Source organism: Falco punctatus (assembly GCF_963210335.1).
Source record: "Falco punctatus genome assembly, chromosome: 2".
NCBI classification, from domain to species: domain Eukaryota; kingdom Metazoa; phylum Chordata; class Aves; order Falconiformes; family Falconidae; genus Falco; species Falco punctatus.
In genome coordinates this window covers 706,496-731,918 of record NC_137581.1, presented here as the reverse complement: position 1 = coordinate 731,918, position 25,423 = coordinate 706,496, and the positions used below count along the sequence as shown (strand labels likewise).

Sequence of the window (25,423 nt, the reverse complement as noted above, 5' to 3'; positions counted from 1 at the left end):
GGAGGTGGGAAGGGAGGGGGAGGAAGCGGGGGGCGTGGCTACCTGCCCGCCCCTGATTGGTCTTGCAGCGGGGCGGCCCCGCCCCGCGGAGGGCCTCCCACGGCGGCGGTTAGCTCCGCCCCCTGTCACCGTGCGTGCGGCGGCGGCAGGGCCCGGTGCGCAGCGGGGCGCGCGGAGCCTGGGAGAGACCACCGCTGGGGGGCGGGGGTGGGGGGGGAGCGGGGCTGGCCCAAGAGAGATCGCGGCGGAGGGGGGTGTCCCGGGAGAGGCCGCAGCTGAGGGAGGAAGGAGCGGACCGGGGGAGGTTGAGGGAAGGTAGGCTTAGCCCGGGAGAGCCCACTGCTGAGGAGCGGGCGTAGGGTTGTCCCGGGAGAGCCCACTGCTGCGCGGGGGGGTGGGCTCTCCCGGGAGAGACTACTGCGGGGGGGGGAGGGGGTGCTGCTGTTTCCGGGGGCGGGCGGGGGCTGGTGCAGTCGCCGGTGCCGGTGCCAGCTGCCCGTCCCGGGGCAGCGGGAAGCCGCGCTTAGGCGGGAACACCGAAGAATAACCCGCAGTCCCTCCCGCAGCTGGTGACGGCCGCAGCCCCGGAGCGCGCAGCCCGCTCCCGCCTAGGCGGTGGGGTCCGGCGGGGCTGAGGTGAAGCGGGCGGGCCCGGCAGCGGCGGCGGCGGGGGCCGATGCCGAGGAGGAGCTGACAGCGGCGGGGGAAGCGGCGAGGCAGACGCGGAAATGGATTTACGATCGGGAGTGGCCGTGTGGGTGCTGTGCGGCTTCCTCCTGCAGCAGGGCCGGGGGGAGCGGCCCCCCGGCTCCCACCTGGACGAGACCGCCATCGCAGGTGAGACCAGCCGGTGGGGCCACCCCTCACCTCCGCTGCCTGGCGGCTCCCGGGGCCGCCGCCGCGGTGCCGGGCCCCCTGTGGAGCCGGGCCCCCTGTGGAGCCGGGCCGGCGGCGCGCTGTGCCCCGCAGCCCCCGGGGCCTCCGGGCAGGTTTCCCTGCGGAGGGGCAGCCAGCCCGGGCACTGCGCGACGAGCCGGCCCCGGTTTTTCAGGCTGATCCTGGGTTTCTTGGGCAAAACCTGCCGCGGCTGCTGCTCTGGTTCGGAAACCCGCAGCGCTCCGGGCAAGGGTCGAAGGACCAAAAATAATCCGTGTTTATTTTTGTAATGGACTCCAGCTATTCGCTAATGGGAGTGTTTTGCAGGGAGTTTTGGATCGTGAGTCCGTGTGTTCAGAAAATGCCAGTGCGTAGTTTTTTACTTTTTAAATTTTTTAAGGCTATTCCCAGAGGGGCGGGCAGGCAGCGGTCTGGGGCTGGGGGGTCCCAAGGCTCGTGTAACCCTGGCACGGCCCCGGCCGGCCCTCTGCCCTCGCCCTGCTCGGGGGGGTGCGCAGCCCACCTCTAGACCGTGAAAGGCAGAGGTAGCAAAAGGCAGCTATTTTGTTTTCCCCCTTATTTCCCTCCCCTTTGCCCCAAAAGCCAACATTCCGGCAAAAAAGGAGAAGCCCATGCCCCTCTGGGCTTGCATGGGTTTCCCCCCCAGAAGCCAGGCTTTGGTGGCACGCTGCTGCCAGAGCCAGCCCAGGCAGAGGGCCAGAAGTCGGTGAGACCACCGTGGGCACTGGTGGCTGCTCTGTGTCCTTGTGAGAGTCCCTGAGGTCAGAGCTGGGAGCCTGCTCACGAAACGTGCTTTTAATTGTCGGTAGGGAAACAGAAATCCTCAGCTCCGTGCCTTTTCCTTGCAGCAGCATGGAGTTCTTACATGCAAAGGAAGGCCAGGCTGGACGGGGCTGGGAGCAGCCTGGGCTGGTGAAAGGTGTCCCTGCCCCTGGCAGGGGGGGTTGGAATTGGATGGTCTCTAAGCTGCCTTCCAACCCGAACCATTCAATGATGCTATGAAAAAACCTCAGTGAGCTGTGTGCAGTGAGCATTGCAGGTGAAGAAATAAATTGGTTTCTGAAGGGGAAAACTGCCGAAGCTGAAGCGCTGCTGGCCTGGGTGCAGGCCAGCCCATCTGAGCACGACTTTCTGCTCGGCAGCAAGTAGAGCTTGTCAGCATCTGAATGGATCCGGACCCTCCACTGCCATCATCCGCAGCCTGGATCGGCTCTGGAGGGTCCTGTCTGCTTGCAGGCTTCCAGGAGGGATAACGTGCCGGTTCAGTGCAGTAGAAAAAGGTGGTGAGCATCTCTGAATCCTGATTGCAGTGGGGGAGGTGCCGTGTTTGACCCTGCGTGGGTGCAGGGCTGCTGCCTCACAGAGCTTTTCAGGCTGATATGTTGGCAAGGACCCCGGGACCAAAGCTCATGGAGGGTTTTTGGTTGGAGTGGAAGGTGCGGGTGTGGACGTTCAGGTTAGTACAGATGAAAGTTGCTGCAGCAGTGTTGTTAAGAAGGCATTTTTGGCTTTGTGTACAGAGCTGGTTGGTGAGAACAAGGCACGTCCCTGGAACCTTGGTATCAGGCAAACGATCGGGAACTCGGTGTCTGATTCCTGGGCAGGCAGATTGTTTCATCTGGGCAACGTGATGATTTATGCGAGTTAACTTTTTTTTCTTAATAAATACTGACCGCATGCTAGCTGTTCTATAACAAGTTGCTTTCTACATTCTTTTATACGTGATCCTAAATCCTTGGGCCAGTTCACATCCAGTCTGCTCCATTAAGGAATCTGGATCTCTGCAGTCCTTCTGAAGCAAGGTTTATGCCTCCAAGGAATTTCCAGATGAGTTATTTTTGGAGGCCCTGCAGAAGTGTGGCAGTCCTGGTGATTCAGCTGCTGACTTACTCTTCTCTCTTGAGCAGAGGCAGAGCAGGCAGGGAGCAGTCCAGAGACCTGGTCTCTAATAAAAGTAGGTGCTACAGGTGGGCTTTTCCTGCAAAAGAGGTATTTTTCACAACTGGTATGTTCTAGTTACTTCTGGGTTTGAAAACCTGCAGAGAGGCACGTGGCACCTTGCAGAGGAATAGCGGCTTACAGGTTGAAACCCAAAATGTGCAGGTGAACGCAGTCAGGAAGGGATTTGTTCACTCCAAATGCAGCTAGTTTGCACTGTAACTGCAGCGTGTCCCTTGCTGGGGTAGCTGGGAAGTTTGATGGTGCTCGCTGCTCTCTGCTAGCACAGCTTAAAGTCAGTGCATCCTCTGAGATCACTTGGCCATTTGCTTTTTAGCTTTGAGGGCTGTTGCTTGCAGTTAAGTGCAGCGAATATCCCCAGACAGCACATGATGCTTTCTCTTGTGTGTTCCCTGCAAGCAAAAAATGAGGATTGTGCTGTCTGCACACATCTATTGTAGCACAGGCTCTTACTGTGAAGCAGAGGTAGGTGTTGGATGGATTTCTGAAAGTGAAAGTGTTCATTTCTGACCGATTTTGGAAGTGAAAGGGTTCTTTTTGATGTGAGATTTGTGGAGTTTGGGTTGTTTTTTGGTTTTTTTGTTGTCTTTTTTTTTTTTTTTTTTTTTGGACATGCCATGATTTTCATGATAAACCATTTTGACAGCACCGGTCACTTTTCCCTGGAACACTGAAATTTTTCAGGCGACATGGGGAACTGTTGTTTGCAGAAGAGCAGAAGCATGAATTTTAGCAGTGTTGGCTTGTTCGTCTGGGTTGCTTAGATTCCTGTGCACACTTGAGGGATGCATCAACATACTTTATCAAGGTTTAGTATATGTTTCTGATTCCTAAGTTTGTTTGTTTGTTTGTTTTTTAGGTAAGGGTTTGAAATGAGTAGTTTTATCCATGGAGGAAAATCTGCATGGAGTTGGGGACTGAACTCCAGGAAAAATCAGATTTTCTCCTGGCTTTGACTTGTTCCAAGACAAGCGTTGCTAGTGAGTGCTTGATCTTTAATCTTTTCCTGCCTATATAAGTTTGGTTATGCTCAAAAGCACAGGAGCTGTTTCTCAAGGCATAGAAAGCAAGACGGAGGTGGTGCGTGTTTTAGAGCCAAGGGCAGCCAGTCCCACGGTCCGAGCCTCAGAGCAGTGTGGATCCCAAAAGGTGCTTGACCTCCTGAATCTCCCAGCAGCCTATTTTTGTGCTAAAGCACATGTTTCAGAAAAACACGGTGTCATGAAGAAGGCGGTCGGTCCCCCCGCCGCCGCGCAGGATGTGTTGACAGTCACCCTGCCGTTATTGTTTTCACCCGCTGATGGTTATTTTTAGCATGAATTTGTCTAGCTGCAGCTTCCAGCCCTGGGATCTTTCACACACACCCCCCTCTAAAAGGGGCAAGAGAGGCTCCTCCTGGCCATGATTACAAATACTACTTTCAGGTGGTAGGTTTTTTCCCCTTCTTTGCAGTTACTTGCTGTAATCTGTCAGTTGCCTAAGCCTAACCTATTGAATGCAAGTTTTGTTGGTTTTTCTGCTGGCAGTAGTCCATATCAGAACGTCATCTGGGGTTATGTCAAATGTTTTACATAAGTTTTATGTGTGTTGTCAGCTGTTTTGGTCAAACGTTTTTAAATTTTATTTCAATGAAAACAGTAGGCTTGCTCGATAGCCTGTTTTTCATTAAATTGCGTTGTTACCAATGAGGTTGTTTCTAATTTTTTGCTTGATTTACCTTCTGTGCAGACCAGCTGCGGGTGGACAGGGAAATGCCATTGCTGATGCTTATGCTGGGAACCTTCAGGTTGGGCTTCAGGTGTGCTTGTAGGAAATCAAGGAAAACTGACTGTGAAGGGGCTGGGATTTGGATGACTGGGATTCATTCCTGGTTCTCTTAACGGTGATACTTTTCATCTTTAGCTGTCTGCTTTGCTGGATTCATACCTATTCTGTCTCCGTACAATAATACGGAAATCATAGAAGTATACATCCTCCTGAGCCTTACTTTGTTGTATATTGAGATTGCTTTCTGTGGTCTGAGATCCGTAGGGATGCAGGGCTGTATCTGCCACGCTCTGCCTGTGCTGGAGGTGGTTTGGGGTCCTGTTTTGGTCCCTGTTCTGGCATCATTTAGACAGATTAGGGATCCTGGTATGGATTTTCCCTGTCTCTCTTTTCTGCAGCAGCTAAAAAATGGGCTCTGGGCAGCGTGGCGAGAGTGACCCATTTTCTGGGTGATGTGTGCCCAGGGGGCTGATGAGGGGCTGGACCCCCTGGGGCAGCAGTGGCTCAGGGAAGGGTTTGGCATTGACCTTTGCCAAGGCACAAAAGCTCCTCTTCCCTTTGCCATTCTACCTGTGCCTGCCTTTTGCTTCCCTCTCTTGATTCCCTAGTCACAAGATTTCTGGAGTTCTCTTTGCTCTTGTTCGAGTGGTGTTTAACACACAGGATTCTCTCACCCCAGCCAGCGGGGGGTGGTTCGTTGTGTTATCAGAACACAAATTATAAAAATATTACCAAAAAATGCTTTTGATGGTATCAAAACGAAACCCGAAAGCACATGCTCAGATTATTATGTTTGCCTGTAGCACGAAGAGTTAAGCTACACAGAAGAGCAACATCAATGTTTAACAAAGTAAGTGTGATGGAGAGCTATAACCAGAAGCTTTTAACTAGTGATTAATTTTATAGGGGGCACAAAAAAATTTTTACTTTCTGGATGAGGATGCTGTGTCCAAGCACTGCAGCTGAGAACTCCTATACTTGTCAAGCTAAGATGCAGGGGTTTATTGAAAGTTAATCCCTGGCTGCAAAACCTCTAGCTTGGAAAGTGATCGGTTTTGGACTTTGAACTTGCAGTGAAATCTTTTGACATATGAACAGGTTGTGGTCTTGGTGTCTTTTGAAAGCTCGATGCAGTAATCTTGCAAAATGGGAAGGCAAACGGATGGTTACTTCTTTATCTACCAATTTAAATATTATTGTTGCTAGTTGCTTAGTTAATGAAACATTATGTTAGTGCATTTATTTCACAGTGCTGATGTTTACGTCACCTAGCATGATGCCAAAAATTCACATTTGCCTTCTGTTCCTTTGCCAGAGCCTTTGATTTCATCCATCGCAGCAAGTAAGATGCTTTTATGAGTTGCCCTTAGAAAAAGTCTTACCAGTTGAAGTCAGGAGGTCAGCATAAAATTGGTGGTGTTGAGATACAAGCAGCTAATTGAGATACTGTTGATCTGTCTCTCTCTGATGTTCATTAACCTCCTGCTGGTGTGGAAGAAGGACCGCTGCAGGATTTCATCCCCTGTATTAGCATGCTGGAAACCTCTGAGTCCTCCTGCGACCTGCCCTGGATCGAAGCCTCGAGGAGGTACATGACCCAGCTTGTCAGAGCGCAGCAACCCTGCAGTAACTCTTACAACCCCATCTTTCCCACAGACCTGTAGGAGTTAATGAAATGCAGTGACCTGCTATGCTTTTCTTGCTTTATGATTAAATGCTTTTTAAAGGAGTCTTTGTCTTCAGGACTTTGCTACTGTGCCTTTTGCTTTAGCTGTAGTTAATTCTTTCTAGGTATGCACTTTCACTGAGTTAGAAGTTGCACGTGTGAGTAGCAGTTTTGGGCTGGGCAAGGGAGGAAGAACAGTTCTGAGAATACTTGGAAAACTCTGCCAGGAAATAACGTTCTTTACCAGCTTGATTGGAAGCCTCAGTGGCTTGCACAGCCTTTACTTTGTTTAGGAACGAAACTCTTCTCGAGGAATCACCACTCGTGAGAGCTGGAGAAATTGTCTTTTTGGCATCAGACTGTGGCCTCGTGTAGAAGAGGAGCAGGGCTGGATGGGCATTTGTTTGGGCTGGTAGTGCTGCTGGGGGGCTCCTGGCTCCCGCCTGCTGATTCTGTTCCCTGTGTTGGCCCAGAAACTTGGAGCAATGCTCAGCTGGATCAGAGAGTGGATTTTTTTTTTTTTCTGTTTAAAAAAATTTCTTTATTTATTAGTTGGAAAAGCAACTTTCTTTCATGCCTCATGTGCCTCTTGGGTAATACTTTCAAAGGGGGCAGCGCTGCTGTGGAGCTTGCAGTGCTGCTGCTGGGGTGCTGTCTGCTGTTGTGGGGCTGGAGCGCAGCAGCAGAGGAGGCGAGCTCTCCTGGGGTATTTGTTTTCTCAGGAGTTCTGCCGGCGCAAATACATATAAAGCTTATGTTCAGACTTTCCAAGCTGCCTTGCAGCTTTTTCCCTCACCCCATCCCAGTGGGAGAGAAAAACCTGATTTTAACTTTGACTGCCTGGAAGGCAAAGGCAGGGAAGGCTGAGCAGGCGGAACACAGACCTGAGCATCAGAGCAGGCAGCCAGGGAACCTCGTGTTGTGGTCCAGAGATGCCTGGAGGAGAAAACCGATCTTGCAAGTGGCTGGAAACAGAGGCTGAATGTGGTTGGTGAGCCTTTTCTGTGTCTTCATTGCTGAATCCTCTTTTTCTCAGGGTTGCACCTTAGAGCCACCCCCATGTCTCTGTCCCCTGTGGTCTATGGCAGTCTGGAGCAGCTTTGGCTGTGCCATCACACAGTGTGGAGCAAGGCGTAACTCAGGTTGCTCCCTAACTGTGCAGTCCTGGAAGGAAGGAGAAAAAAAAAAAAAACAACCAAAAAAACCCACAGCAGACTTTCTTTATATCCTGCTTCAAACTGTGCCTTTTGGTTTGGCCTTTCCTGAAGTGATGCAGGGATATGCGTGTACATGTGTGCACACACAGGGAGTCCGAAGCAGCAATCCTTCTCTCCATCCTTTCCTCTCAGGAGGGAATGAAACAATAAATGGGTGATGAAGCCTCCTGACATCCCTTATGGTGTGGCTGGCAGGGTCTGTGATGCTCTGACAGTCTTGGTGAAGCAGAGCATGCCTCGTCTGAAAGGGAGTAAGAAAGAGGGGGGAAAAAATTTGCTTTTCTGTTGCCTGCTCAGTTTGTGCTTGGCTCATGGACTGCTTGGTGTACATTTGTACATCATAATACTGTCCTTGCTAAGTGCTCTTGCCTCCTCTTCCTCCAGGCAGGGGACATATGTCTGTCCGGTGCATGCTGTGCTTTAGGCTGATGCCACAGGGGAAACTGTTATCATCCAGTGAGTTTTATTTCAAGATCTGCCTGGTTTTTGGTTGAGGGGAAGTAAAAGGGCATCCTGGGGTAATTCCACATGGATTTGTTTGTGAAAAGGGGAGTGTATGAGCAGGTGATTGAAAAGCAACAGTTTCCCGTGAGGTTTTTCCTCTACTCCTAAAAGTTCTTTTGCTTATTCAGTTTGGAGGCTGCGCTCATTAAGAAAAGGTGCTGGCAGTGGCATTCGTCCCTTGTAGTTTTCCAAGCCCAGGGTTCTCTCCAGCTCTTCTGCTTTCAACTGCTTGAATGTAACCAGCCTTGCATTTTGTATTTGAAAGTCCTCATTGCACAGCCTATTAGTGTTGAAAAAAACCTGTTTACTTAATTAGCTTTGCTTTAAAAACAAAGCTAGATAGGGAGAAATAAACTTCTAAGCAAGCAGAACAAGCTGGAGACAGGGAATCGTGGTTCTTTCTGGGGAAGCTCTGGGATTCCCGCTGTAATGAAACTTTTGTACTTGGTGGGGTTCATTTTCCCTGGGTGCTCTGGTGGCGTTGAATCATGCTGGGGATACCTGCTGAGGCAGGAGCATGCTGGAGATGGGAGACAGGGCTTTAACCGCTGTTGGGGTGAAGGTCTGCAGTGTGAACTGGGAATCCCTCTGGTCCACAGCTTGAAAAGGAGATTTGACCATCCTTCATTATATTATCGTCAAGTGCTATTAATAATGTGGCTTTTTGACCTCTTATCTGTGCTCTCCCTGTTACAGGGTACTGCCATCGGGACCTTTTGTCTCCTCATCTCCTGCCCCGAGGACTTAGTTTGCTTCTGCAGTTTGAGATGTGGTTTATGCGTCTGTAGGCAGTGGCTGTCTAGCTGACCTGTTTGCCGTGATTCGCGTGTGTGATCAGATCCAACCAGCTTGCTCTTCCAGATTAATTTTTCCTTTACCTTCATTTTAATCAGCCCCTGCAGTCCTGCATGATTAATTTTCTGGCACCTCCATAACTCCGGTTCATTTTTTAGCAGTTGATGCTGGTCCTCTGGTAGGCATAGACGATGAACTCTTTAATTAAGCCATTGCTCTGTTACTCCCACGGCACATGCGAGTCTTGAGAAGCTCCGGCTTCTAACTGTGAGCCTGTGTGTTAAAAACCATCATTGTGCCAGCACGGCTCACCTAGGAGTTGAGTGTTGGGCACCGGGGTGGGAGTGTTACCAGTGAATTGTTCTTTTAACTTCCTAAAACTAAATAAATACTAGCCCCTTGGCACCGACCCCTCTCTGGCAGCGGTTGTGTGCTGAGGTGAGCTTTTCTGTGCTGTCCTTGCTGCGGAGCCTGGGAGCCGGGTGATAACCGGAGCGATGGCACAGCTTTGACCAGCCAAAATATTTGTTTTTACTGGCAGTTACAGGACGAAGTACCCACCTCTACGATTGATATGAAAACGGTCAGAGGAACATAAGGAAGTCATTAAGATAGCCGTGTATGTTTTTGTATGTGAATTGTCTGTACTTGTTTGTTTGATCTTTATGAAATAGTATCAGGATGCTTGTTTGTTTGGATTATGGACCTATTTTTAAGTAACCTATTTTTTCCACTTTGGAAAATGCATTAGCTTGCTGTGTATCGCAGACATCTGTGCAGGCTGACTTTGGGAACCACTGAGTGTCCCTTGAAGCTGCTCTCTCATCAGCGTGAGTTGTTGCTTCTTCGCCTGGCAAGTATATACATTGCTAACCTTTGCTATAAGAGATGTCTGCAGGAGCCACAAAGGCAAATAGAGTGCTTCTTTGGAAGTGTGCTTTATCCTACCAAGGAGCTCTCTTTTATCTTAATTGCACTGTCCCTTCACTTTCGGGGCTTGGAAAGGACAAGTGGCTTTGCTGATCCCAGCCAGCCTTCTGAACATGGAAGCAGTAGCAATCTGATAGGAAATGGTGATGTTTGTTAACAAGCACACGCTCACACCACATGTTTGCTGAAAAAGACACTATTTTTGTAGATAAGTATTCTTTACATCTTTTTCCCTGAAGGGCAGAGTTTTAAGGTCAGTTTAATTCATTCCTTCAGGTTTTGAGCTCTGGTGCCTGAAATTCTGTGATTCTCGGAGGATAGAAATAATAATAAACACGAGAACTCTAAGAATGTTCCTCGTCTGAATTACAAATGAACAGCTTGCTTGTTTGAACAGTCTGCCCCTTTGCTAGTCAAGTTAAGCTTTGTATTGCAGGGAAGGGAGAAATAATTCAGGATTAAAGCTGCTAAGCAATGCGTATGTTTAGATTTGTAAGTGTGCCAGTACATAATTAATGTGCAAGTAAGCCAAAGAAAACATTTTTTTTAACTTGATATAGAGAGATGGATGCAGGATAAAACCTGAATTTTGGTGGGGGGAAGAAATAATTTCTGGAAATACTATTTTCCAAGTAGCTGCTATTATTAATGCCGCCCAGGTGTTTTTCATTCTAGCCGCTTTGTGGTTTTAAGGCAGAAATCAAGGTGTGTCATCTTGTGCTGGCCTGAAGGACTTGTGCTTATTGTTGAAAAGCTCCAGGGTTTCAAGTATGAGGATAACCTCCGGAACAGTCAGCCTGTTGAAGTATTATTCCTTCTTAATCCTGCATGCGATGGCTTTTCCTACCTACTGAGGATGTCAGTTAGCACTGAGGGCTGGTGGCAGTTGTTACAGCTTATTGCTGAAGGAAAAAAGCAATCTTAACAGGCTGTGCAGGTCCTTGGGGAGCCTTTAAGCTTTTTCCTCTCTGATATTTCTACAGCTGGATCGGTCTGACCTATCATTGGTGGCCCTGAGCTTGTAGGAAGTTAAATAAATTGAGAATAAAGCATTTATTTGATTAATAAATGGTGGTTGATTAAATATCACTGAGCATTTTGGAAAGGAGATAGCGATTTGCTGTTCCCCGTTATTTCACTGTGTATCTGAGGGGTATCGGGGCCGTGTCGGATGCAGGCAGCACCACAGCTGCTGAGCATCCCACAGTGTGGCATGCCTGGGATCACGCTGCTCTTGGAGGCTTCTTGTGGACTATGCCGTTTCCTGAAGATTAGCACTCCATCTTTTATAGATAAACAGGTTTTCCTGTTTCTCGTTTGTGTTTTGTCATTAAGAGGTGGAAAGATATATTTTTGGGGGCACTCTGTGCCTCTCTTACGCCACAGGCAGCAGGATGAATTCTACAAAAGCCTTGCTTACAGCTGTTGATATGAGAAGTGGGAGGTGGGATCCCCTGTTATTTTTTTTCTCCTACCTTTTTTTTTCTTTTTTCCCCCTCCCAGGAAAGGAGGACAAATGTTTCATGCTCATGTGACTTAATAAGGGTGAGGCTCAACCCTACGAGTTTGTCTTTTAGAAGCTGTATCTTAATCTAAATGTCTAGTATTCCTGTGCCATCGCTGCAGAGATGGTTATCTTCAAATAGTTGTTTCATCTACCTGTATTAGATGGAAGAATTGCTCTCCAGAGGTACCTGTTCCTTTCTATGGGCTATAGAAGGAGCTTAAGCAGCTGGCCCTGGATGGACAAGGTGTCCCTTTTGCAGTGACAAGTGACATTGTCTTTGGACACTGCTTTGGAGTTCAGCTTTCTGAAGACAGCTCAGTCTTTGTCCTGCACCCTGCTTCCAGCTTGTTGCTGTTTGCTTTAGCATTACAGTTTGGGTAAGTTGTCCAGCTGGTTTGTTTTTCATCTTGTGGCTATTTTCAGCCACTCAGCCTAACAAGGTGAAATGTCTGAGATGCTTTACTGTTCCCTGTGACCGTGCTATAAGGAGGTATACTGCTTCCCCTGGCAGGCTCCCTGGGGGGGGGGGCTTACCCCAGCCTTTTGGTAGCCTTTGGCTGTTTTCTGGCCATGGCTGTTTGCACTGCTTAGTCAGGTCTTTTGTAAGAACAACAGTCAGTCTTTGCACAGAGAGCTCCAAATCCCAGTGTTACAGTTGATCTTCTGAAACACTGTGGCCGGGTGTGCGGGGAGGATCCAGCACCTTGGCTAGAACAGGCATAGCCAGGCTCCGTGTAGGAGAAGCAGCAGGAAAGCCCAGCGAGTAGTGCAGCCTTGCTGTAACTGCAGGGATGTGTGCAGTACCACTCCTGGTTCGTGCCAAGAGCATCTGGAAGTGCTCAAGGCCAGGTTGGACAGGGCTGTGAGCAACCTGGTCTAGTGGAAGGTGCCCCTGCCCATGGCAGAGGGCTGGAATTTAATGACCTTTGAGGTCTCTTCCAGCCCAAACCATTCTATGATCTGTATGAGGTTGCCTGAGATAGGAGGGGGACATTTCACCCCACCTCTTCCTTAATACAGTTGTAAACATGTAATTTGTTCATTCTTGAAATTGTACTTGTGATTCACCTTTGGGGCTGGGAGAAACTCTCCGACCGTCATTGGCACAGGTAAAATTAATTTCTAAACCAAACCCAACTCTTGCTCCTTGGTTAAAGTCCCGAGAGGACCTGTGAGCAAAGGTGGCTTCTCTCCAGTGTCTGCCAAACAGCTGCACTGGGGATGTCACTTCAGACTCCTCAGAGTTCCTTGCGGTCTCTAGTACGTTTAACCGCATAATACTATACGATGTGGAAGCACTGGTCTTCCTGTTTCAAATGAAGGATTAAAGTGCAGAGATATCATTGTCATGCAGGAAGTCCTCTGGCAGAGCAGGGACTTGAACCCTCTTACAAATGTCAGCTTGGTGGCCCAGCCTGTGGGACATCCATCATTTCCTGGGCACTGCTTAAGAGGCAGTTTGTAATGAGGGAGTTCACCGAAATCTGTGCTGGCTTGTGAAGTAAATTTAGCACCTTGATGTCAATCTGTTCATCTGCTGGGTCAGCTACCTTCAGAGAGTCTCTGCAACACCTTCAGAAATATGTTGGGATGGAGAAGCAGCAAGCAGTTGTGAATAAAAGCATCTCCTAGGCTGTGCTGTGCTCTGCCCATCGCCCTGCACTCCCAGTTTCACAGTGGGGCCCGACAGCACGCTGCTGCTCTGTCTGGAAGCTGACACCAGTGGTACTGGGCATCTCTGACCTGCAATACTTACACTAATCTAGAAAGAGAATGGAAATTCAGCGTTTGAATCTTAATAGCCAAAAGTAGGCTTCTTGTCTGTGATAGCTCAGCAAATCGCTTTGTGGTGGTGTGGGAAAGTTTTGTTTTGGGGTGTGACGTGTTTGGTAGCCAGCAAGGAGGCCAGGGTTGCCAGAGGCAAATTATGACCAATGAGGTGGTTGGCAGCTGCGTGTCCCTCCAGGATGCAGATTTCTGAGGGGAATGGTTTCCCTTTGTTTTGGTAACTATTCCATACCAATTTTCCTGGTCTTTCACAGGAAGAGGGTTTGCAGAAAACGGTTTGTGTTATGGATTTGAGCATTGCAGAGCTGGGCAGCCCTTCAAACGTGTGCCTGAAGGTCGGGTGTTCGATGTGATAGGGATGTGGCCTCCCATGGAGGTACAGCTCTGCTGCCATATCCAAAATCCAGCTATCACCAGCATAATTTTTTTAATTTATAAATTCTCATCCACAGCAGCTTTAGCTGGTGTCTGGATGAGAACCGAAGGAGGAGTGAACAGTTTGGCCAGCCTCCTGCCGGTGTAGCAGCAGGGATGCTCCTTGCTCCCGGCAAGCCTCTGAAAACAGGATCCGGCAGGACCACGAGGCTCCTGCAGCTGGCACGTGCCCAGAGGTCCTCATTTCTCACTCGTCCAGGCCTGTCTCTTGCAATTAAGTTTGAGAGCTGGCTGGTGGTAATACCAGTCTCAAAGATTAAAAAAATACAATTCCAAAGAATTGTAATTAAAGCTAGAGAGTGCGTTCTCTTCACTTGTGTTAGTTTTACTTTTAATTGCAGTTGTCTTCCAGCAACTTTCCATTATTTATTCAAAATGTAAATGAACAATTGCTACTACCATTATAAACCCATTTTACAGCCACCTTGTCTCCTGGTAGCGTTTGCATGGGAACAGTGTATGTGGATGACGTGAGGTCTTCTTCTTTGATATTGCCTAAATTCTACTGAAATTACCAAGCTCCTGATGGAAGGTTTGCCGACTTGGGGGGCAAACTACTACTGCAAATACAATTATATGGTTTCTTGGACATTGCATCTTAATAAATCTTAATAAATCTTATTAACATAACATCTTAATAAATATATAAATTACATAGTAATAAAAAGAGAAAACTTGCTTTGGAAAGCATGAAGGAAAAGGTTTTACTGTTCAGTGAAGTCTTTGTGTAAGTATTGGTGAAAGTGCACATGAAGGTTTCAGTGTAGTATGTGAGAAAGGAGACTTTAGTGGAGGGGAGTGCTAATACAGGATCAGGCAACTGCAGGAAGCAGAGGAGAAGAGCTCGTGGGATCTTTTCCCCTTTATGCTGATACTGGGACTAATGTTTTCTGCCTGAAGAGTTAAGAAATGATGGAGTATCTCTCTTTCTATTTAATGAGGTACTAAAAAAGATTCAGAGGAGTCCACACTTGTATTCCTGAAACACCTATGTGTTTGTGTTAGGATTTGGCAGAGAATTTTACTGGTAGCCAAAGTTACACCTTTAGTAAACAGAATTCTTTAACTTGGATGTAGCTGATGCTGAATAATGAATCAACATAACCCAGATCCAGTACAGCAGAACAGAAATAACTCAGAATTTTAAGCACTGACAGATTTATGGTTTTTTTCAGTCTAACGGATCCAAGTGCTACTGCTCAGATCCTGGTGCTGCCGCTCCCCCAGTCCCTGCAGAGATGGTGTCTGCCTGGGGGAGCTGCGAGGAATTACCACTCTCTGATGATGACTTTTTTTTTTTTTTAAAAAATGTAGATGTGGTGTAAATGTATAGTTCTTTGTAGGTCATTGTAAAGCAAGCAGTATTTTCACAGAGCTCCTATCATCAGATACAACCACTTAATAAAAAAAGCAGCTCTATTTTCATCAGACAGCTGAAGGGAGGGAAGAGCAGCCTCAGCCCGCTGAGAGCAAGATGTCGCTTGACCAAAGACTGTGTCAGGCTGGAGGCTGCACAGAGGGAGTACAACCAAGCTGAAGAAGCTCCTTCTCCCTCAACGTGTTAATGTAACAAGGCAAATGGGTTGTGCCTGTGATGCGGTGGCCTGAAGATGAGCACTGCAACTCTTCTCCGCTTCTATGGATGCTGTAATAGCTGGTAAAAAGCCCAGAGAGTAAAAGCTGCTAAAGCTGTGATAGTTTTGGCTTTGCTGGTGCTTCTGACTCTGATGCTGAATGATCTGCTGCCTTCGAGGTATGACTCTAGAAAATGGAAGGGACTTAGAAGAGATTTATCAGTAGCCTAATGATTGCTAAACTTAGTTGCTTGTTTCCTGGCTCGGAGTGTGCGGAAATGCTGTAGAGGTGATAGTTCTGCTGTTGGGAAATAAATATTACCAGCACATCCCGTGGCAATGGTCCTGTGCTTGTACTGGTCAAAAGGCTTTGGCAGGACAGAGTTTATAGGGAAAAAACCAATATATCCTTTTGTTTTTGTTGTTCAGCTGAAGCAGCCTGAAAAAATCAGGCAAAACTTTTTCAGCACAACTGTTTTCTCCCTGCCCCCTTCCCCCCCAAGTGAAGCTGAAGTCTTTGTTTTTGCCCAGTTTCAGCTGAAATCTTTGCTTCAACAGGACCAGAAGCCATTTTTGCTGCAGCTCCCCTGTAACTCTTTAAACAGAGCGGGTATGTTTTCCACTGAATCATCCAACCTGTGTCCATAAAATCTTCATTCTTTACAGATGTGAGCAGGGCAGTCACTTGCTGTATTGACAGTGTCATTATAATTACCTTCTTTGTGTCTCTTTTTGCAAGAGACCAGATGCATGTTTCTGTTAGGGTTTAACTATTTTTAAGCTGTCTGTGACGGTAATAGTGTTCTTTTAGTCTCTTCCTATTTGTACACTAATCACAATATTTTCAATTTGAATACTGAAAACTACTGTCTCAGGTTTGGTGGTTTATGTCATGTGAAAAGTCATGGTCCCTCCTATATGTGTTTCATCATAATAATTTTTTAAAATAAGTCAAGGCTATTTTTTTCTCATTTAGAAGTACATAACTTAAATAGCTTCTTCAATAGCTTCTTCTATTGTTGGAAGCTGTGCTAGTCTATAATTAACTTAAAATTAAGTGTTCTGTTTCTGAATACAGTTAATGGACACTGAAGTTGATTACTCATGTTGGTTATAAACTATTATAAGCTGCTGTTTGATTCAGCTTGACATTTCTACTCTGATATTTGATGTTTCAGCACTTGAAGTGCTTTGCTGTAGGGGCTTTAAAGTTCAAAGAAACCTCCTTGATAAGAATATCGTTATCCTAAGGAGATTGTTCTAATACATGCTATTCCCATTGAAGTGTGTCCAGCCCTTGGTATGTGTGTGGCTGCTGCTGGCATGGCCAGGAGGACACAGAGCACAGGCGCCAGTGAGGAGCAGGGTCAGGCTGCTGGGAGCATCTCGCCATGGCAGCGAGCCGACCTCGATGACCACATACGTCTCTTCCATTTCTAATTTCTGATTCGGTGGCCTGCCAGCTGTAAGCTGCATTGCAGGCACCCACACGTGTGGGAAGGTATGTGAGGGGGGAGGGCAAATAACTTCTGTAATCCCAAACCAAATATAAAGTTCTACTGGGAATCATTCCTTAACCAGAGGCTGGATAATGCTTAATGACACAAGGGTCTCGTACCGTCGCACCTGAATTGTAAACCCATCTGCGTGGAGGATTTTCGGAATGCCGAAGAACAAGTCTGCTTAATTTATTATTTTGCCCTCCCTGTGCTGTTCTGCACGCCCGAGCACCTGCTGTGCTGTGGAAGCACGCCTGGGCTGCTGGCTTTGGGGGGGCAAAGCTCCGACATTTCTCAATTCAGACTCTCCTGTTCCTTTCTTCAGTCGTATGTGATCTATCCTTCTCATTGAAACTGTGGGGCGAGTTTCTTACTGAATAAATAGTTATGGAAAAGATACTGTTTGTTCAGCTGAAATAATGACAAATGGGGTCAACCTCAACTCCAGTCTTTTGGAGTTGTGCCTGGGGTGGCTTTGAATGGTGATTTCCATCCTTGGTATTTATAAAAAAATGAAGAGAGATTGATCATGTAGTTTCTGTTGCGAAAGCTAGCTGGGAGTTCAGGAGCTAGTGATTAAATCAACTGTTGTGCAGGAATAGCACATCCAACACCTATCATACAGTGCTCGCTTTGCCAAGGTGCAGTAAAGTGCGTGCGTGTACTGCAGAGCTGTAATGTGGAGAAACTGTGCCAGTAATGCTCAGTCTCTTGAGAAGGCGGAAAGAGGATTTCCCTGTAATGTGCAAATGTGCAGCGTTTGCTCTGGAGGTCTGCGTTACCTGTAAGACTTGTGGAGAAAACAAAAGGTAAAGATAAATGATGCATGGGGTTGTGTGGTTTGAGGTGCTGGAACCCTGAAGGATGGAGGTCCTCTGGGGTGCTGGTGCTGGGATGCTGTCTGTCCTGAAGCCAGCTTCATGGAACACCCTGGCTACAGTTTTTGATTAAGGCATCTTTTGCTTCCTCTGGCATTTCCTTAAGTCGTGCATCCTCTCCAAATTACTGCTGGCAGGCTCAAACGTGGTGTTCTGTGGTCAAACACAGCAGTAATGTCTCTTGAGCTGTGCAGCGTAAGCCAAATAGGGGCTTTTAACCCAGCCCAGGGCTCCACGTACTGTGTTAACATGCTGTGTGTGGCTGTTGGGCCCTTGCAGCCCGCCACCCTAGCTGACTGGTGTTTGGAAAATTGCGTCTCTTCTGGTTTAAGTTACCCTAAAACTGCATCCTTCCTGCACACCTCTGTGGGAGCATGGCCGTGTTTTGGACAACAGCATGTTGCAAAACCTGTGATGCAGTCTCTCTGGTCTGCTTAGTGGGAAGCAGCTGTGCAGACAGCTAAATTTTGGCTTAAAAATGACAGGGAAGAAGGCGAGCTGTCGCACTGTGGGTGAACCCTAATATCTGGTCAAACCTACAAGGATGGGCCCTGTTTTCAGCAGCTGCTGTGCTGCCAGGTTGCAGTGAAAGCGTATGTGCAGGGTAGGCTTTGGGTAGGCTGGGGGAGGATTAAACAATGCAATTTAACAAAGTCAGTGGAACAACAGCTGCGATACCAATGGAGCTGTGCTAAGGAAAAATATGGCATATTCTAGTTTCTTCCTTGGGTGTTTTACTTATACAACAACATTGCTTTAAAATGCTGAACATCAACACGGATTGCATCATGCTGAAACTCTTCCCTGTGTGTCCAAGATGAGGACCACGTCGTCCAATGAGTTGTCAGCTTGCCTTTTAAAGCCGTTTTATTAATGTGAATAGCCTTGAAAGTTTTTGAAAGACTGTCTTCGGGGGAAGGAGCAGACGTGGGTTGTGATCACTCCGAAATTGCTGCTGTTCCAGAAAGCGCTAATGGCCATACCATCCTCTGATCTGCAGGCAAGCCAGGCTTGGGAGCTTGCCTCTTAGTATTTTTTCAAGCAAAGGGAGAGGTTTCAAAAGGTGCTGAGCTGACTGAATAACAGCTTGCCGTTGCTGAGAAGAGTTTCCTCCTTCCCTCCTGCTTTTGGCAGCGCCTGCTCCTGTACCCTCGGCAGTTTGGTGCTCAGCAGAAGCAGTCGGTCTTGCACAGCCCTGGGGGGTGTGTGTGTGTGTCTCACTGTGGTGGTGTTAGGTCTGTGAGTGGGCTGCCCGACTAATGCTGATGAGGTTTGATCAGAACAGACATCTGTGCTTGGTGTGGACATGCAGGGCTGACAGCCAGCCAGCCTCGAAGTCCTCTGGTTTTGTAACTCATAGGCGGCAGCACAGGCATCTCTGGGTTGTGTTGCCTTCTGCTGCCCCAGGCTGGGTGCAGTCAGCACTGCTGGGACCCCTCTGGAATGAGGAGCCTCGTGGTTTCAGTGCCCTTAGTCACCATTCTGCTCTGTAAAGTTTCTCTTTCCCTTGTCACCTACAGAAAAAACCAACTATTAAATTTATTATTATTGTGAGAGTACTTTGCAGGTGTGAATCTCCCCGCTCTGTCCTGCAAAAGGAGTGTTCCCATTTTCCAGCATTACAAATACCTGATTTAACCCGTGTTCCACAATGAGTCATTTCAAGACTTTTTTTTTTTTTTTCTTAGTAACAACCTTTATTAGTGAGATGGCATCAGCTCAGCTTCCAGCCGGGCAGGCCAGATTTACTGACAGCATGGTGGCCGCGCTCAGCAGCGCTGTGCCAGCATATGCCTTCCCGCACCTATGCAGCAGCACTGCTCAAAGTAGAGGTTTAATTTTTTATTTTGGCTTTGTGTTCGAAGATGGCATCTGTCCCTTTGGGGCAGAAAAATTATAATTTAGGAACGCCTGCCCTGTAACAGCATGCTTAGGACTGTTGCTGTTTGCAGATTCTCTGACACGTTTTTCTCCTGGTATACTTGCAGTGTGCTGTACTTGCATGCTGTCATCTCTTTCTGTACTCTTGTTACCCGTGACTGGGTTATTAAAGGGGGAGAGTACACCCAGGGACAGGGAAGCATGGCTCTGCCTCTTCCCAAGCCATCTGTGTTTCCTGCAGGTCGTGAGCGTGATGTTTTCCAGTGGTGGATCACCATCAGTTGGAGGCCAGGCTGGCAAGTGGCTTCCTCCTTCCCTGTGTTGCTTCCTCTGGATGAGGGCTGTTTGGGCTTCTGGGGAAGCTGGCCTTGGAGCTGATGTAACCCAAAGTGCTCCCTCTTTGCTTGAGCAACATGTTTGGTTGGCAAGTTAAAAATTAAAAAATCTTGTTTCCCTAATGTGAATAGTCTTTGCCTACTAATAAAGAGTTTTTATTTTAATTTTTGCCACTGTTGCTCCTCCTAGTTGCTGCTTTTTATGTTCTGCTGCACTGTGTACTGAGCACTGTCACCTGGCAGTAACTAGTCCCAGCACAAGTGAAGTACATGGCTATTAGCTTAAATCTTTTATGTCAGTGGAGATGTGCTGGGTTGTCTGGGAAAAGCCTGTCCCCTACCCTGTAGGGCTGCCATGGGGAGGTCAGATGGTCCCTCTTGCAGGAGGGGAGCTTTGTGAATGCTCTCCTGCAGCTTTTTGTGCAGAGTGATATTGCTTTCTTCTTCATTTACCTTTATCCCTTGCTCTTTTTGTTACCGTTTAACAAGTTAAGTGTGAAATCTGGTAGAACTGGATTGCTAAGAGCACTTCCTGGGTAGTGCCCAACACATCCAGGATCTTGTTCTGGTATGGGGTTCCTGACTGTTGCTGTTGCATGCGTGGAACTGAACTGGGTCTGCAAGCACCAAGAATAACAAAACTTGGGTTTTCTGCAGATTTGTGTCATTGTAGAATGGTTTGGGTTGGAAGGGATCTTTGAACATTGTCTAGTCCAACACCCCTGCCACGGGTTGGGACATCTTCCACAGGACCAGGTTGCTCAAAGCTCTGTCCAGCCTGGCCTTGAATGCTTCCAGGAAAGTGTCCTTTGTTCATGAGCCCCTTCCTCCTTCTCCTCTTCCTCCTCCTGCTTTCCTCTCCCCATCTCTTTCCCTGTCTCACCTCATGCTGCAGCTTTCTCCTCCACCATCTGATGGGACCATGGGTGGCCCATGTGTGCCTGCTGACCTCGGCTCCCCCCTTCACCAATGTCCTGAAGCTGGTGGAAAGCATTGGAGAACTGTATTTGAGACATTTCTTTGGTCGAGTTTGGGGAAGTAGGAGGATAATAAGATGATTGGAAAGCATTGGTTTTTTTCTTAAGAAGTCAAGGTAGCAGTTGCATAATGTTCTTGAGGTTTTTTGCAGAATGTCGTTTTCCTACTAGGTCTGCCTGTGGGTGCTGTGGCAGGCAGCATCTCACCTTAGGATGATGGCCTTGGTCCATTAAAGAGTTGTGCTCTTAAATGGGAGAGAAACAGTTGGCTGGATGCAGGAGGAAAAAAGGTCTTGTAAATGAGAGAACTTTTTAAGGTACAGAAATGTGTTTCCAGTGAGCTTGCTGGATGCAGCACTACAGTTACCCACATGATGGTTTATTTGCGAGCAGCAGCTGATTCCTTCTCGCTGCAGGAAACACACCCAGAGCAGAGTGTGTGCCATCTCTGAAAGGGCACAATGAGCAAAGGCTGTTGTTGCTGCGTTTTCTGTTCTCCAGAGTTTCTGTGAAAATTTAAATCATCAGTTTGTGGTAAGACACATGAGGGATAAATAAGGTTAAAACTGGGAGAAGCTGTCCTTGTATGGCAGCATGGGCATGGTGCTGCCTCACTTGAACTAATTGTGCAGAAGCTTGTCTGTGAATGGATTATGGGGAGTCCTCGATTCCTGGGCTGTTGTGAGAGGAGGAGGAGGAGGATGGGCAATGCATGCAAGAGGTCCTTCTGGCTTGTCTACATAGGATGCTCTTCTTCCTGATCCAATGTGCTCCTTCCGCTGTCCTCAGAGTCTGTGAAGATGAGATGGGTGGGACTTCAGCTCAGGGGCAGGGGATTCTGGAAGAAGGAGCAGAAGAAAAGGACGCCACTGAAAAAGCCCCATGGCTCTGGAAGCTTTGTTTTGGTCCAGTATTGAGTATTGCCAAGATGTAGCTGATAAAGAGACTTGGGATGTAAGCCTGGTCTTTCGGTCAATTCTCTGCTGTCCATCTGATAAATGTATAAATTTCAGAAACCCTCCACCCCTGCCACTGCTGTTATTGGAAATCCCTTTTTAAATGCCTAAGGAAACTCCCCAAACTAATGAATTGAAAATTCAATAAAATGTAATGGGAATATATTGGCGTGACCCATCTCTAGCCAGAGGAGCTGTTTGGGTCTGAAGTGCTTCGCCATTGAGATGTCAAACCCTTGCAGAAATCAAGCCTTGAAAGGAAGGCTTGGTTGGATTGTTGGAGCTGCTGTCTGCAGTTCTGCTTGCCAGCCTAACCAAGGATAACCTAGAATGAAGAATTTAGTTCTCCAGTTATAGTAAGTAGGCTCACCTTTTCCTGTGCTTTCCTTCCTCTGCAGTGGGGAATGTAAGGCAGCAGTGCTTTGGACTGGAACTAATCTGTTAGCTGTATGTTCTGTGTGCACCTGCTACGGGCTGCATGTGAAAGGTTTAATCCAGAGGTTAGTTTAAAGGTTAGTTTATCTCTGAGGCAATCACATTTCACTTAAAGTTGCTTTAAATCTTGTTCAGCACCTTTAGTTTGTGCTACCTACATGGACAGGCACACTCGACTTTTAGGAGCAATCTATGGCTATTTTTTTCTTCCTGAAGGTGCTGTGTTTATGGCTTATGTGCATCCAGCTGTGCAGGAAAACTCTGCTTTACAGGCTGCTCTTGGTAGCTGGGAAGAAGTCAGCACCCGCTTGTAGGTGCATAAACCTAAGATGCTGTTTCTCTTATCTCTTTCCACATCCTGTTTAAAAAAAAAAAAGTAAGCAAGAGATAAGAGAGGAAGAATGAAAAGATAGTTTCTGTGAAGTGGGGGATTAACTACTCCCTTCCAGCGTTATGAACACGACTTAATACTCCTGAGCTAGACTGGGAGATGCCTGGTCCCCCTAAGCTGAACGAAATACTAATAAACAAGACACTGGTTCAGCCTTGAAGTGCAACTTCTATATAGAAAGCTCTTGCTAAAAAGGACTATCTTTTTCCTTTTAGAAGTGATTTTAATTTTGACAAGTTAGGATGTAATATTTAAAATCATGGAATCGTTTAGGTTGGGAAAGACCTTTAAGATTGTCAAGTCCAGCTGTTAACCCAGCACTGCCAAGTCTGCCACTAAACCATGGCCCTAAGTAAAAGCAGGTCCCTAATTTAGGCAATGGGAGGACAGAGAGAAGATGGAGTGAGGCTCTTCTGGGGTTTGCAAGGATAGGGCAAGAGGGGGTGAGCACAAATCACAGCAGGGCAACTTCTGATTAGATATTAAGGATGTGTTTTCATAGTGAAGGTAGTTGGCCATTGAAGCTGGGACTCGGAGAGGTGGTGGAACCTCCAGCCCTGGAGATACCTGAACGCAACTGGATGGGGCCATGGGCAAGCTCATCTAAATTGGACTTGATTTGCCAGAGAGGTGGGAGCAGATGAACTCCAGAGGTCCCTTCCCGCTGAAGTGATTTACATGGCATATGTAATTGCTACAAATAGAGCAGATTTTTTTGCATGGTGTAATTGCTGCTCATCTGGTTATGCCCATATCCTTCCCTTGCTTATTGACATGTTTCATTACATGTTATGTCAGGGAGACCATTAGAAATGCTTGTCTGAATCATCTGGGAAGCCAAAAGGAGCACAGGGTCAAGAAGTTGCTTTATGGGAACTGTGCTCTGCAACCCCTGCTTGCACTGGGTCACCTGCAGCAGGTTGTCCTGCGCCAAATAATGGTGCCTCATCTTGTCTCAGTGTTTCCTGATGCCTTTTAGTTGTGTGTAATGGATGAGAGCAGTAGGAGTTGTATGCGTGAAGATACAAGAAAGTTACATACCCTTCGATATCCAAATAGTAGAACTATCCAAGTATTAGAAGTACAAGTAGCTGCAATGCAAAAGCTGCTTTTTGTGCCTAAGCTTGCTGCTGCTTGCAACTGCTTTTCTCAATTAGACTGATGTGTGTCTACAAGGAATTGAATGTGAACCCAATTAGAATGAAGAAATAACCTCCAAATTTTGCAGATAACTTTTTGAAGCAGTCTTAATATTAGTAATAAGGATCAAATTTTAACAACAACAACAACAACAAAAAAAAGCAGCAACAGACCAAACAAGAAAGTCAGACTGCCACTATTCTAGCTAAAGGCAAAAATCATGGGGTAGAGTGCATTTTTGACCTGATTTACTTGCGTGTACATTCTTGTACTTCAGTGTCAGCTGATGTAATCAGTTGGGTTGCGTCACTGTGGGGATGACATAATTCAGGAGACAGTGACCTGCCCTGAAATAGCCTGTTTGAAGGAGAAGAAAATTGAGTTAGGAGTGTGAGTGATAAGGGAAAAAGTTTACTTTGGCGGAAGTCTGTGGTTGGAGCAGGCTGGCTGCAGGAGCATGCGTGGTCCTCCATGATACGAGCTACTGCCTGCCCCAGCCCTGCCTCACAGTGCCCTGTGGATGCTCTTTACTAAGTGTCCCACGGGTCCTGAAGCCTTTACTTTGAAGAAAAGTATTGCATGTTGAAGGATCACTTTGCCATAAGGGTTTATGAAAGCCTGTGCGCCAAGCGATGCTCCGCTTTGCACTTCACGCTTGGCTTGCAGTTGGTAGTTTTTGAAATAACACATTGCAAGGGTGCTTTGGGGCAGCCCTTGGAAGCAATGTTCTAGCCACCACAGCCAGTCTGCCCTGTGCCAGCTCCCTCCTGCATCTCCCGAGGTGCCAGTGAGTTGTGGGGCTCCTTGGGGAGCTGTGCCATGGAGCGGGGCCAGCGGCTGACCCACTCGTGCTGTGTCTGTGGGGTGGTTGCACGGGACAGCCTGTGTCATGGCTGTGGTGGCAGCAAGGGCTGGGGAGCAGCTGCAGGTACCCGCGCTGCCTGGAGCCTGTTTGGTTGCCGTGATTCTGCAAATTCTGTCACACTTTATGTGACTTTTTGGAGGTAGCTGGAGTAGCGCTGACTTGTGCTTGGGTTGACACTGGTGACGAGCATGTTTAGACTGGGGGTAAAACCACCTTCGTGCCGCAAAGAAGCGGAACGGCTCAGCTTTGAGCTGGTCTGGCATATTCTCTTCTTTTGGAGACACAACCACAGCATTGAGGTGCTCCTTCCCAGCCTGCAGAATACTTTAGACTTATTTAAACTCTCCTTAATTTTGTAGGTTCTCTGAAGTCTTGTATCTCCTTTGATCCTAGGGTTGGCCTCCAAAAGTTAGCTGTGGCCAGGTTGGATAGAGCCGGCATCAGTTTCAGGTTTGTTGCTGAGGCTCACAGGTGTGCGGTGCTGTCCCGCCGTCCCCTCCATGCCTCTGGCATTACCCTCTGCTTTCGAGCAGCAGCAGGGTTTGAGCCAGGAAACAACCACGTGCAAATTGCTGTAGTCTGTGCAGGTCACATCAAATCACGGGGAGTGCTGGAGAGCAGAAATGTCCCTTGAAGGGACCTGGACAAGCAGGAGAAGTGGGCTGTCAGGCACTTCTGTTAAACTTGAAGCTTAATAAAAGATAATGCAAAGGCTTGCATCTGGGACAGAATAATTCTGCTCGACAGTGCGGGCTGAAGGCTGACTCTGTGGGAAGCTGCTATGTGGAAGAGGATCTGGGAATCCTGGTGAAGAAGTTGCCCATGGGCAGAGAGCCCTTTGGTAAGGAGGGTGGGAGGAGATCCATCAGGTCCAAAGAGGAGGTCCTCCCCTTTAGCAGGCAGTTATGAAGCTGCACCTGGATGCTGTGCTGACTTTGGGGCTCCCCAGCACAGAAGAAGTGTGGATGTGCTGGTGTGAGTCTAGCAGAGCCACCATGGTGGCTGGGGGACAGGGGACGGTTCAGCC

The 25,423-nt window shown here is 47.6% G+C and overlaps 1 protein-coding gene across 11 annotated transcripts in view; it reads left to right on the top strand.

Annotated features, from left to right (window-relative positions):
- The window catches only part of STIM1 (stromal interaction molecule 1), a 107,955-nt gene that overhangs the window by 1,985 nt on the left and 80,547 nt on the right, over positions 1-25,423 (top strand). For 2 of the 11 annotated variants that reach the window (XM_080374906.1, XM_080374905.1), the window contains exon 1: positions 451-837. In XM_080374906.1, coding sequence (XP_080231032.1) covers positions 729-837 — 109 coding nt within the window. In that variant the 5' untranslated portion in view covers positions 451-728. Of the gene's footprint in view, positions 1-92; positions 156-209; positions 316-450; positions 838-25,423 lie in introns of those variants that run through there. The other 9 variants (XM_080374908.1, XM_080374902.1, XM_080374910.1 and 6 more) reach the window with 7 other exon arrangements.